The 12696-nt window shown below is 42.6% G+C and overlaps 2 protein-coding genes across 3 annotated transcripts in view; one reads left to right on the top strand and one right to left on the bottom strand.

The window, feature by feature from the left end:
* The window catches only part of LOC116983484 (centromere protein P), a 299674-nt gene that overhangs the window by 103962 nt on the left and 183016 nt on the right, over positions 1-12696 (bottom strand). The gene's annotated exons all lie outside the window — the stretch shown is intronic.
* aspn (asporin) overlaps positions 1-12696 on the top strand; it is a 41003-nt gene that overhangs the window by 9595 nt on the left and 18712 nt on the right. For both annotated transcript variants that reach the window (XM_033037275.1, XM_033037276.1), the window contains exons 2-3: positions 933-1202; positions 11893-12005. In XM_033037275.1, coding sequence (XP_032893166.1) covers positions 962-1202; positions 11893-12005 — 354 coding nt within the window. In that variant the 5' untranslated portion in view covers positions 933-961. The remainder of the gene's footprint in view (positions 1-932; positions 1203-11892; positions 12006-12696) is intronic.

Raw genomic sequence — 12696 nt, 5'->3', positions numbered from 1 at the left:
TAAAGTTAGTCCCTGGAGTGATAGGAGTTTACAGTCCTAATGGTCTCTGGGAAGAAACTCCTTTTCATCCTCTCCGTTCTCACAGCATGGCAACGGAGGCAATATCACAAGTTTACAATTCCTGACACAAGACAACATGGTTTCCAGATTTAATTTGCAAATTTAATTAAATCAACCTAATTCCACAATGTGCCCAGTAAAGGGATAAAGAGATACTCCTGCGAACTACGCCAAGCCACAGTGAGACAGCATTGGTGAACAGGTCAGAATGTCTAGTGAATGGGAATTCAAGTGGCAATTACAGAAAGATCAGAGAAGCACTTGAGAATTTGGCTGTTAAAGGAGTCACATAATCTGCATTGAATATTCACAATGCAAACAAATCCCAAACTCTCAGTACATGTATGTTGTTGCCTCATGCAGAATGTGTATTTGTGACCCTGGACAGGTGTCCAGGAGTTTAAGGCAAGGTGCACCTACTTCATCAACATGAAAAAATAAAAGGGAAAGCAGTGGCGGTGGTAGGATGGTGGTTGAAGTAACTGGTGTCACCGAGGGAATAACTGAAGCCAGAGCAGGAGGTAAAGATTTATTTGGTTGTGCTATCACTCTAATATGATCAAAAGGATAGACTACGATCTGGAAACAGGTGGGTGGTGGAGCATCGTACAGAAATGGGGTGAATGAGGCAACTCATATGTGGGCCCTATCAATCAAGGTGGAACGATAAGCTATGGTTGAGGAAAAGTCAATGAGGTACAGTAGAATTAACAAAAGAGACTGCAGTCAATGTATAGATCTAATGTACTGACACAGATTGAACACTTTAAAGTTCAATTCACACATTTTAAATAATTTTTGTAATGTTATAATTGGGTTTTAATATGTGCCCTAACCTTGCTTTATTGTTTCTACTTTCTTCATTTTGTTAGACACTAAGTCGTATCATCAAAGATTAATCATGAAAACACTCGTGATCCTTTCCATTGTGGCACTGAGTTCTGCTACATCTTTATTTGAGAATGAATTTCTTCACTTCCTGAAAGACTGGGATATTTGGCAACAGGATCCGCCCCAGAACACGTCAGATATTAGTCAATCTGAACAAATTACAATCCCAGCACCCACGGCAGATTATCGATTTTTCACATGTCCTTTAAATTGTGTATGCCAAGTGCGTGTAGTCCAATGTTCTGATGCGGGTAAGGATTATCAAATACCATTTTAAAATACATGGCTAATGATTTTTGTTTCCTACATTTTAAAACTATAATTGAATGAATGTATTAATTTGTAAGGAGAAGTTGCAATCAATCTTTTAATCTAACTTCAATATTCTAATATTTTCTGTAACATTTTGATTCATGTATTGCTGGTGTGACCAATAGAGCAATAACCATCTGGAAGGGCTTTGAATTCCTGCTGCTCAGACGAGAATGATAATATTCATTTTTCAATAATAATAAAATCTTTTTTATGGGTTTCTCAATAATAATTCCTAATGTGACTTAATTCTTTTTTTTTTAAAGAGATGAACTGCATGAAAGTAGGCATTAGTGTAGGCGTGTAAAACACACATTTTAATGTTATTAAGAACACGATAAAAATGAACCACATTGCTACTTATTGCCACTTTACATCAGAGAGTATATTTCTGAAGAACTTCATTGTCTGTGAGATGATCAGAAATTCTGAGATTATGAAGTATGGTGTATATAATGTTCAATTTCTGTTCACTGCTCAAATGCAAAACAAGACTACAGTTCCTGAAAATCTGAAATATAGCAAGATAATGTTGGGAATGGTCAACAAGTCGAAGAGCTTTCATTAGAACTGTGAAACTGTGATGAGAGACGACCAACACCAAATGTTAACTTTGTTTTTCTCTTCGCTGGCAGAGAAATTTCTGGAATTATCTGTAATTACATCATTAATCCCACTATTTTCCAATTTTCTGGCACACCTATTAGATATAGTAAACACTTGCTCCATGAATAAGAGCATCACGCCTGAAATTCCTTTCTCGTGAGGGAATGCATATGTACCGTACCGAGAAACATAATATTAAGTCTCAATGAGTCACAGTGCTTTCATGATTCAAAATGTGCCAAGCTGTTCTGGAAAAGATGCTTTCCCACAACCTCTTCAAACACCCAATCATTCCCCATGGGTTCAGTGCATGCTTTGCTGCACCCCTCCATTATGTGTCAATTTAAACATCATGAAGCACCCACTCTGAAACTGAGATCTTGAAGTCTCTGAGATCTCTAGGGGCTAGTGGAATCAAGGGATATGGGGAGAAGGCAGGCATGGGTTATTGATTGGGGACGATCAGCCAAAATCACTATGAATGGCGGTGCTGGCTCGAAGGGCCGAATGGCCTCCTCCTCCTATTTTCTATGTTTCTATGTTTCCATGACATTAAATAGGCAGTATTTATGGAGGTAAATGTATAATGTTTCAGATTGGGACTCACAAGACTGCGGTAGAGGATAGATAGTGAGTAGAAAATGTTTAGGGGATAGTTGGGCAAGATCTTGTAATTGGCAGATGCGTGCAGGGAAGGTAAGTCGATTGGCAGACGAGTCAGGTTGGAGAGAGAAGGGTGGAGATGGTCACAAAGGCTGGAGATGATAATGGAGCAGACAAAGGACAAGTGGTGGATGAAGCCAAGCTGAGCCCATCCTTTTGTTATTGGTATACGTTTATTATCATGCATGTCATGATACGGGGAAAAACTTTGTTTTCCTTGCTATCCAGGTAAATAAATACCATACATGAGGTATGCAGCCAGGATGAGGTGTTCCAAGCCAGGACACCGGAGATGTCCTCATTCTTTAGGGAACGGGGGTTCCCCTCTTCGACTATAGATGAGGCTCTCACCAGGATCTCCTCTATATTCCTTAGCTCCGCTTTCACTCCCCATCCCCCCATTCGTAACAAGGACAGAGTTCCCCTTGTCCTCACCTTCCACCCCACCAGCCGTCACATACAACAGATAATCCTCTGACATTTTCGCCTCCTCCAATGGGATTCCATCACTGGCCACATCTTCCCATCTCCTCCCCTTTCGGCTTTTCGCAGAGACCGCTCCCTCCGTAACTCCCTGGTCAATTTGTCCCTTCCCACCCAAACCACCCCCTCCCCTGGTACTTTCCCTTGCAACCGCAGGAAATGCTACACTTGTCGCTTTACCTCCCCCCTTGACTCCATCCAAGGACCCAAGCAATTTTTCCAGGTGAGGCAGAGGTCCACCTGCACCTCCTCCAACCTCATCTATTGCATCCACTGCTCTAGGTGTCAGCTGCTCTACATCGGTGAGATCAAGCCTAGGCTTGGCGATCGCTTCGTCCAACACCTACGCTCGGTTCGCACTAACCAACCTGATCTTCCGGTGGCTCAGCACTTCAACTCCCATTCCCATTCCGAATCCGACCTTTCTGTCCTGGGCCTCCTCCATGGCCAGAGTGAGTCCCACCGCAAATTGGAGGAGCAACACCTCATATTTCGCTTGGGCAGTTTGCACCCCAGCGGTATGAACATTGACCTCCAATTTCAGGTAGACCTTGCTTTCTCCCTCCTTCCCCTCCCCTTCCCAGCTCTCTCACAGCATACTGTCTCCGCCTCTTCCTTTCTTCTTCCCGCACCCCCTACCTCCACATCAGTCTGAAGAAGGGTCTCGACCCGAAACGTCATCTATTCTTCGCTCCATAGATGCTGCCTCACCTGCTGAGTTTCTCCAGCATTTTCGTCTACCATACATGAGTGCATTAGGTAGCGTAAAAGAAAAAAGTGTGCAGAATTATAGTATTACAACTACAGAGAAAGTGCATATTAAAAAAAAAGTGCAAGAGCTACACAAGATCCGGAATTGATCCCTTGCATACGAGAGGTCCGTTTAAAGAGTCTGGTGATGGCACGGAAGAAGCTGTTCTTGAATCTGCTGGTATGTGCTTTCAAGCTTTTGAATCTTCTGTCAGTGGGAGAGGGATAAGAGAGAATGACTGGGATGTGAGTGTTCCTCGACTATGTTGGTCGCTATCCTGAGCAGAGTGAAGTATAGAAAATAGGGGCAGGAGTTGGCCATTCGGCCCTTCGAGCCTGCACCGCCATTCAAAATGATCATGGCTGATCATCCAACTCAGTATCCTGTACCTGCCTTCTCTCCATACCCCCTGATCCCTTTAGCCACAAGGGCCACATCTAACTCCCTCTTAAATATAGCCAATGAGCTGGCCTCAACTACCTTCTGTGGCAGAGAATTTCAGAGATTCACCACTCTCTGTGTGAAAAATATTTTTCTCATCTCGGCCCTTATCCTTAAACTGTGACCCCTTGTTCTGGACTTCCCCAACATCGGGAACAATCTTCCTGCATCTAGCCTGTCCAACCCCTTAAGAACTTTGTTCAAGAAGGAACTGCAGATGCTGGAAAATCGAAGGTACACAAAAATGCTGGAAAAACTCAGCGGGTGCAGCAGCATCTATGGAGCGAAGGAAATAGGCAACGTTTCGGGCCGAAACCCTTCTTCAGACTGAATCAGTCTGGTGAACCTTCTCTGTACTCCCTCTATGGCAAGAATGTCTTTCCTCAGATAAGGAGACCAGAACTGTACGCAATACTCCAGGTGTGGTCTCACCAAGACCCTGTACAACTCCCTGCTCCTATACTCAAATCCTTTTGCTATGAATGGTGTCGATGGAGGAAGAGACTGGTTTGTTTGAATGCTGCATTCACAACTCTCAAAATCGTAAGGAATTAACAGCAGTTTCCCCTCAATAACGATCAACACAGGAGTACCTCAAGGCTCTATGCTCAGTCCCCTGCTTTACTCTCTCACTGTATGCAACACTGTGCAGTCACAGCTCGTATGTCATCCTTAAATTGGCAGGCAATACCAGCAGACAAATTATTGGGCGAATAATGGGTAATGATGAGTTAGAGAGGAATTGACAAGCTGATTGATGGGACCAGAACAACAACCTTGCTCTCAATATTCACAAGACTAAGGATCTGATTGTTGACTTCAGAAAGGGAGAGATAATATGAAAGAATCGATCTTCATCAACAGGACAGCAATTAACAGCTTTAACTTTCTCGCCATGTGAACTTTCTCTACACCAGTCCTGGGCCAACATATTGTTGCAATCACTAAGAAAGCTCATTAACTCATCTATTTCCTCAAAAGATTGAGGAGATTAAGTATATCGACAAATACTACTATCAAACATCTACAAGTGTATGTATGCTGAGAGTATTGCCTGTTTGTATCATGACCTGGTTCGGTAACTCGATGCCCAGGAATAATGGAGGCTGCAATAAGTCTATCACAGGTAATGACATCACCGCCATCAAAGGGATCTGCTGGAGGCGCTACTTCAAAAAGGTCGCTAATGTCATCAAAGACCTGTGGGGCTACACTTCCTTTTTGTTAATATTGTTGGGAAGAAGGTATAGGTGCCTGAAAACTGTGATCACCAGTTCAAGAACACCTTCTTCCCAGCAACCATCAGGCTTTTGAACAATAACCTCCACCCTATCTCAGCAACTATCATCTGCTACTGAGTTTGTTTTGGTTGCACCATGTACTACATTTTTATAGCATTATGATCTGGTTACCTGATTAATAATTTATTGTATTATTGATTTGTTTGTGTGTTATTGTGCTAATGGACCTGTAAAGCTGCAGCAAGTAAGAATGTAATTGTTCCGTTGCTGGTACACATGACAATTAAACACTCTTGACTTTTGAACAAATGCAGTTAAAATTCCAATAATGTGGCACCTTTGGGACTTTGGTGTTTAGTTTTTTAGTTTAGAGATACAGTGCGGAAAAAGATCCTCTGGCCCACCGAATATACACCGATCAGCGATCCCCGCACATTAACGTTACCCTACTCACACAAGGAACAATTTTACATTTATGCAATTATACCAAGCCAGATCTGCACGTCTTTGGAGTGTGGGAGGAAACCAAAGATCACGGAGAAAACCCACACAGGTCACGGGGAGAACGTACAAACTCCATATAAACAAGCACCCGTAGTCAGGATCAAACCCATGTCTCTGGCACCGTAAGGCAGCAACTCTACTGTAACGCCACCGTGCCACCCTAACTGTGCTGGCTGATAGGATGCTGAATTGGCAGATCTTTCAGACCACTGGACATTACTCCTATTAATATCCCAACACACTTTCCATTTATTTTTTTAAATGCTACAGAATAGTTTCATAAATCTTCCAGTGAGCTCTGTTAAAAGGAATACAGGAAACACAATGTGGTGCATTTACAAAGGTCAGTGGATTAAAGGGCCCTGTGAGTTTAAAGCAAGTGTGGGTGAAGTAACATAGAAATAGGGTCTTAATGTGTTTTTTATGAAGCATGGGAAAAGGAGCCCGGGAGTGTTTTTAGAGGGAGCATGTGGGGAAAAAGCCCTCGTGTTTTTTACAGAGAATATGGGAAACTGTCCCTGGTATGTTTTGGAAGGAGTGCGGGAAACGGGGACCTTAGTGTGTTTGAGACGGAGCATGGAATACCAGCTGAGCCAGATATCAAACTTTTGGGATTTCCCATCAAGTGGTGGATTATCAGAGATTTACTATTTTACTTCGGAGTCACGTGAGTGACTACGTGAAGAAGGGCCGTCCGTCTGCGTGCACGTCATTACGTCTGAACGCAAATGTGCGACGGACTGGTAGAGGCACTGCGTCCTCCCAGGCCGTTAGGATGGGCAGGTAAGGAAAGTTGAATCACTTACCTGCATTCTTTCGGACTTGAAACTTTTTGTAGTTTCAGGGCCCAGATGTCGAGGAGACGGTCCGCGGGGAAGTCGGCTGCCGAAGACCGCAGCATTTCCCAGTAGCGGGCAACGGTGTTTCCCGACATTTAGCGCCGGCAGCTGAACCCGCAGGGGACTTGTTGCAGGAGGAGAGCTCCGTTGGTGGTCCTGCAGTACGGGAAAATCCACCCGCAAGTCAAACAACTCGTTGACTCAGAAGAGTCCGGGGAGGGAAAGGGATGCCCTCCCTCAACGGAGAGCGTCTGAGGACGACTCTCCCACATAGGAGCAACTTTTTGGAGAAGTTGCTCTCCAACAATGACCTGCTCTAAAGGAGAGAGCTGTGTCAGCCCGGGCCTACAGCAAGCAGTACCGGGAGCCTCGCATAATGGGGCAACCCAATGTCTTCCCCATTGGAGGGGGAAGTACATATGGAAGAAACCACTCTGAATCGGACTACAAAAGCAGGGGGGGGGGGGGGGGGGGGGGGGGGGAACCTTCCCAGGGACAAGCAGAAGAAAGGAAGTAAGTAAGTAACTTTTACTTATATAGCACTGTTTAAGTTAACTTGCACCAAAGAGCTTTACATAAAATAAATAATAAGCACAAAAGAAAATAAATACTTCTGCAATCATCCAGGTTCCACTGGGTGCTTCCCTGGATAGAGATCAAGAAAATGTCTCCTGCTCTGAGACGAGGAGCATGCACGGTCAGTTTCAGTCTGACCCAAAGCAAGAATCTCATTTAGGCCCGCTGGAGGGGCCATGTCAGCGCAGGTATCCTCAGGGGCCTGCGGCAGCACCTGTTTTCAGGGCTACCTACAAATCTCACTCTCAATGGAGGGGAGTGTGAGTGATCAGTAGGTAACTGATCTCGAATTACAATACTATACAATATCATTTATTTGTAATTTGAACCTCACATAACGTTCAAACAAAATTTGGTTTCGAGATCAGTAGGTAACTGATCTCGAATTAAAGTATGAACATACTGAAGCACATGCATATGGCCTCAAGAGACAGCAGTTGGCAGAATATCCGCACAAATGCCGGCAAGGGAACAGCGCTATCAGGGTGACTTTGGAGAAACCAGCCGCCGAATCCTCTCTTCAGGTAAGACCAGAAGAAGGAAGCAAAGCTGTCGGACCAATCAAGGTACCAACGAGAAGCAAACTTCATCAGTAGGCGACAACACACCCCACACCTCCATGGGGGGTAAACAGTTCACTGAAGCCGGTGGTAGCTTGAAAGCTGGGCACGGAAATATGAGCAGAGTCGTCTTTCAAGGCAGACTCAGAATTATGGCCAGAATTGTCCGACAAGGCAGGCTCAGTATGATAAGGTTTTCAGACCAAGACCCAAGCAGAGGTCAGGAGAAACATGGAATCCACACTTCCTACCAGTCCAACTCCCAATCAAGGAGAGAAAAGGAACCCGCCTCAGGGGCCTTTGGGCTTACCACAAGACCACCGGTAGCCATGGAGGTAGGTGGGTCTGGGTTTACTGAAACAAGGGATTGTGGACCAGTTTCATGTTGGTAATTTTACTCTTGTGTTTTTGTTCAAAATGACAATAACATGAATTTCAGATCTGGTTTTAAAAAACAGATAACAACATGTGATTATTTTTTACTGCACAACATACATAGGTTCCAAGCAGACTTGGAACTCGGACCGGAATTGTCTTCAAGGCAGGCCCAGTATTTTGGGCAGGATTGCCTTCCAGGACAGGTGACAGATGGAGGATGTCACTTCATCCAGGTTTAACTCATTTGTGCAGTACAGACTTTTAGAAACAGCAATTTTTTGTTACGGTCTAACTACTGTTTTATAGGAGCTTCCTATAAAATGGTCACATGGCATGCATCGACCTCAAAGATGCATACTATTCGGTGTCTATTCATTAAGAACAGGAGATATTTGAAGTTTAACTGGATGGCATGGCTCTGCCAAATGGGTTGACATCAGCTCCTAGACTGATAGTCAAATTCTAGCCATCTATCAGGCAAACAGCGAGTGTAATTGGCAAATAGTAACTGCATTCCCAGCAGTACGGGCCTTTACATTACCAGAACTTACAGCAAGCAGAGGAACGAACACTCAGATTACATGCAGGCCGAATTGGCAAACTATGGATTGCCAGCAGAGGTCATTGTTGAATAACTATGGTGGATAACGAATGGGAGAGAGCTCAGGGAAATTTTGCTCGAAAGCCATCGAGGGTTCTTCAGACCTATGCAAGTGGCTAAGGATGGGGAGACACCAACACAGTCTAAAGCTGTGGGGGCAGATGGAATGAGCAGGAGTCTGTAATTCCCCAACACATGGAATCAATTACCCAGAATTGTTTGGGGCGCAATATGGACTCAAGGTTCTCTGTAGCGATATGCAACCGGTGCTTGTTCAAATTCAGATTGATAACACCACTGCGGTGGCATATATCCATTAACAAGGGTGGTGTAAAATCTGTATCTTACGACAGATTGTCGAACCTCATTTGGCACTGGTGTATCGAGAGGAATATTTGGGAAATCTACGAGGTAGATATAATCCGGTTACAGATGCTGGATCACGAATGTTTAATAACAACACAGAATGGATGTTGAATCAGACAGTATTTAACAAAATAACTACACGATTTGGCATACCAGATGTTGATCCGTTTGCATCTAGACTAAACATTAGTTACCCAGATATGTGTCCTGCGAGCTGGATCCAGGAGCAAGGCAGTGGATGCTTTCTCCCTCAATTGGGGTGGAATGTTTATGTATGCTTTCCACCAATTTGTCTCACAAACCGATGCTTGACAAAAATCAAGCAAGACTAAGCCACAGGCATATTGGTAGTGCCAGATTGGCCTACTCAAGCCTGATCCCCAAAAATGTTGGGAATTATAGTCCAGCCAGAAATGGCTGTACCCAAGAGCAGGGACCTCCAAGTGAACCCAGTTACAGGGAGCAATCATCCACTACATTAACGTATAACTTGTTGGTCTGCAGATTCTGAGGAGGCCATTTCAAGGCATAGGATTGTCCGAACAAATACAACACAGTTCGGATAACGGATGTCTTGGAGTTCCTATCAACTGTACTATAACTATAAACTAAGTTATAGTGCATCTATAAGTGCCAGAGGCGCACTCTCCTCCAATCTGATGCCGGAAGCAGGGCACAGTTGGATAGGAACGCACCCCTTTACAACAAAATTCATGAAGGGAATTTACAATTTAAGACCTCCAAGGTCAAGGTACACTGACACATGGGATGTGAGCATGGTACAAACCCTACTTTGACAGTGGGGACCGCCTATAACTAACCCTGAAGGTGGTATGCTGACAAAGAGTCCAGACACTGCAAAAGCTACGGTTGGACTACATGACCACCAATATGAACAACATAACATTCCTAATCAGGAACCTGATAAAACAGAGCAGGCCAGGAATGCCAGGGATGGAGATCCAGTTCTTGGCATATCCAGAGGACCAACGGTTGTGTGGGTGGTAACATACTAACACCACTATCTGAGAGTTTCGGAGAACCTCAGAGGCTCAGAACAATCGGTCCTCATCAGCCATAAAAAAACCAAACCAAAAGGTGTCAACTCAAACCATCTCCAGATGGTCAAAAGAGGTAATGGCGGTAGCAGGAGTAAACATTTATATGGTTAAATCTCACTCCACCAGGGCTGCATCTACGTCGGCAGCAAGAGCTATGGACGTGCCCCTTGACGACATCCTAGTGGCTGCAGGATGGACGAATGAAATAACGGTTTTATAACAAACCCATAACCGGACTGGGGGTGTTTGCACGTACCATTTAAAGTTCTGTCCCTTAGTTTCCCCCCCAAGGTTGGGAGGGGTAACTTTTTTAAAAACTTTTCTTTCATTTAAAGCATCAGTTTCTTTACTTAACTACGTAATGTCTGAATGCTTTAATGACTGCACGCATCCATGGTCAATCCATTCAGTGTGTGACGCCTGGATTTGTAACCGGCGTAAAATCACAGAGCTTTGAAATCTTCAAGTAGCCACTCACGTAACTCCGAAGTAAAATAGTAAGATTAAACGAGAACTTACCAGTTTGAAGTTTGATCTTGATTTTATGAGGAGTTACGATGAGCGATTACGTGCCCACCGCTCCCACCCTCATACTATCAAGGTCATATGGAAGTTCTAGTTTCTTCACAATCTTACTATTCTCAGGTCTTCTTTTTATCTGTGATTTAACACCGCTGCTTTGAAGATTGACGTGCACGCAGACGGACGACCCTTCTTCACGTAATCGCTCATCGTAACTCCTCATAAAATCAAGATCAAACTTCCAACTGGTAAGTTCTCGTTTAATCTTACTATACTCCACTATTGATTCTACATCATTTAGCATTAAGAATACAAATGTTTGAATTAATATACATTTACATTTAATTATACTCGTAATTTAGTTCAAATTCAATTTCTCAACAAATACCACAAAGAAAAAAACATAGATTATGTACAACATAATTTTGTCACTTTGTTTTACCTCACCCAACTTGCACGCAACAATAAGAGACACTGACAAACTAGAAAACAATAATTTAAAATATTTTGCACAATTCCGTGCTAATTTAATCGCACTAGGCCTCAGAGGATGGATCCTTAGGTTCTATCTCACTACCACCTTGACAGTTTGCTGTTATGAATTGCAAATTAAACCTTTCAAAGTCTCTGATGATCAGGACAATTAAAAAAACATTTGATAGGATTAAAGGAAAACAATTGAAGACACATTTGTGATTTTACTACATCTCTATCGGAATGAAAACCTAACACTTATTACCAGTCTTGTTCAAAAAGTTAGAACATTTTAAGTTAAGCATCATCCACACTCACTTTTGATTTTGTTGTTGTAATACCCAAATTTAACAGCTAACGAACCCGGGACTAAACATTGGCCAACACATTGCCTGATGTAATGAAAGCAAAGATGGAACCTGATAACCCAGGTCAAATGTGGAATAGAAAGTTTTTTTTAATTCCACATTAAAGTAATTTATCAGTAAAATTATTCTGCAGTTGATTATTGCTGGAAGAACATCTAAAGTCATAGCTAACTTTTGTTCCATTTAATATGCCAGGTTTTAAGTCAGTGCCAGCAAATATTCCCAAAGGTACAGTAATGCTTGATCTGCAAAACAACAAGATTAATGAAATAAAAGAAGGTGATTTAAAGAATTTGCCTTCACTCTATGTAAGTTGTTATTTTTCTTTATTTTAGAAATTGTGTTATTTGACAAAGTCGTGATGAATATACAAATTACCGCAAGCTGTTGAAATTAGGTTAACTACAACAATACTACTTTCTATGTTTCTATTGAGGTGAGAAAAAACTTTTTCACGCAGAGAGTTGTGAATTTATGGAATTCCCTGCCAGAGGGCAGTGGAGGCCAAGTCACTGGATGGATTTAAAAGAGAGTTAGATAGAGCTCTATTATATATCATATCATATACTTATTAAAACTTTGATCTTGTTAGTGTGTATATGTGCTTGACTTTACATCTTCGCGAAAACACTTGGCGGTAACGATTACATTTTTACATATTTCCGGATTACATTTTTCCGGCCACCTTATGTGAACATTTCATGCTTTATTTCTCGACATTGCTGATTAAAGTCTAAAAAAGTGAAAAGACTGAAATTAAAACCTCCAGCTACAAATGATGACGTCACAATAGCTCAGCTAGCAGAGACCAGCCTCAATGACGATTTCATCCTATATTTGACACGTTATTCACGATTAAAGCTTTAAAAATGCCAACTTTCACAAGATTTTTACATATTCTGATTCACATTTTTCCCCTCGGGGCCGAGATCACTTTCACGCAACATTTTATACTTTATATCTCGACTTATTACTGATTAAAGTTTTAAAAAATCAAGC

Source organism: Amblyraja radiata, chromosome 18, assembly GCF_010909765.2.
Source record: "Amblyraja radiata isolate CabotCenter1 chromosome 18, sAmbRad1.1.pri, whole genome shotgun sequence".
NCBI classification, from domain to species: Eukaryota; Metazoa; Chordata; class Chondrichthyes; order Rajiformes; family Rajidae; genus Amblyraja; species Amblyraja radiata.
The sequence above is the reverse complement of the archived record's forward strand: the minus strand, read 5'-3'. Positions and strand labels throughout refer to the sequence as shown.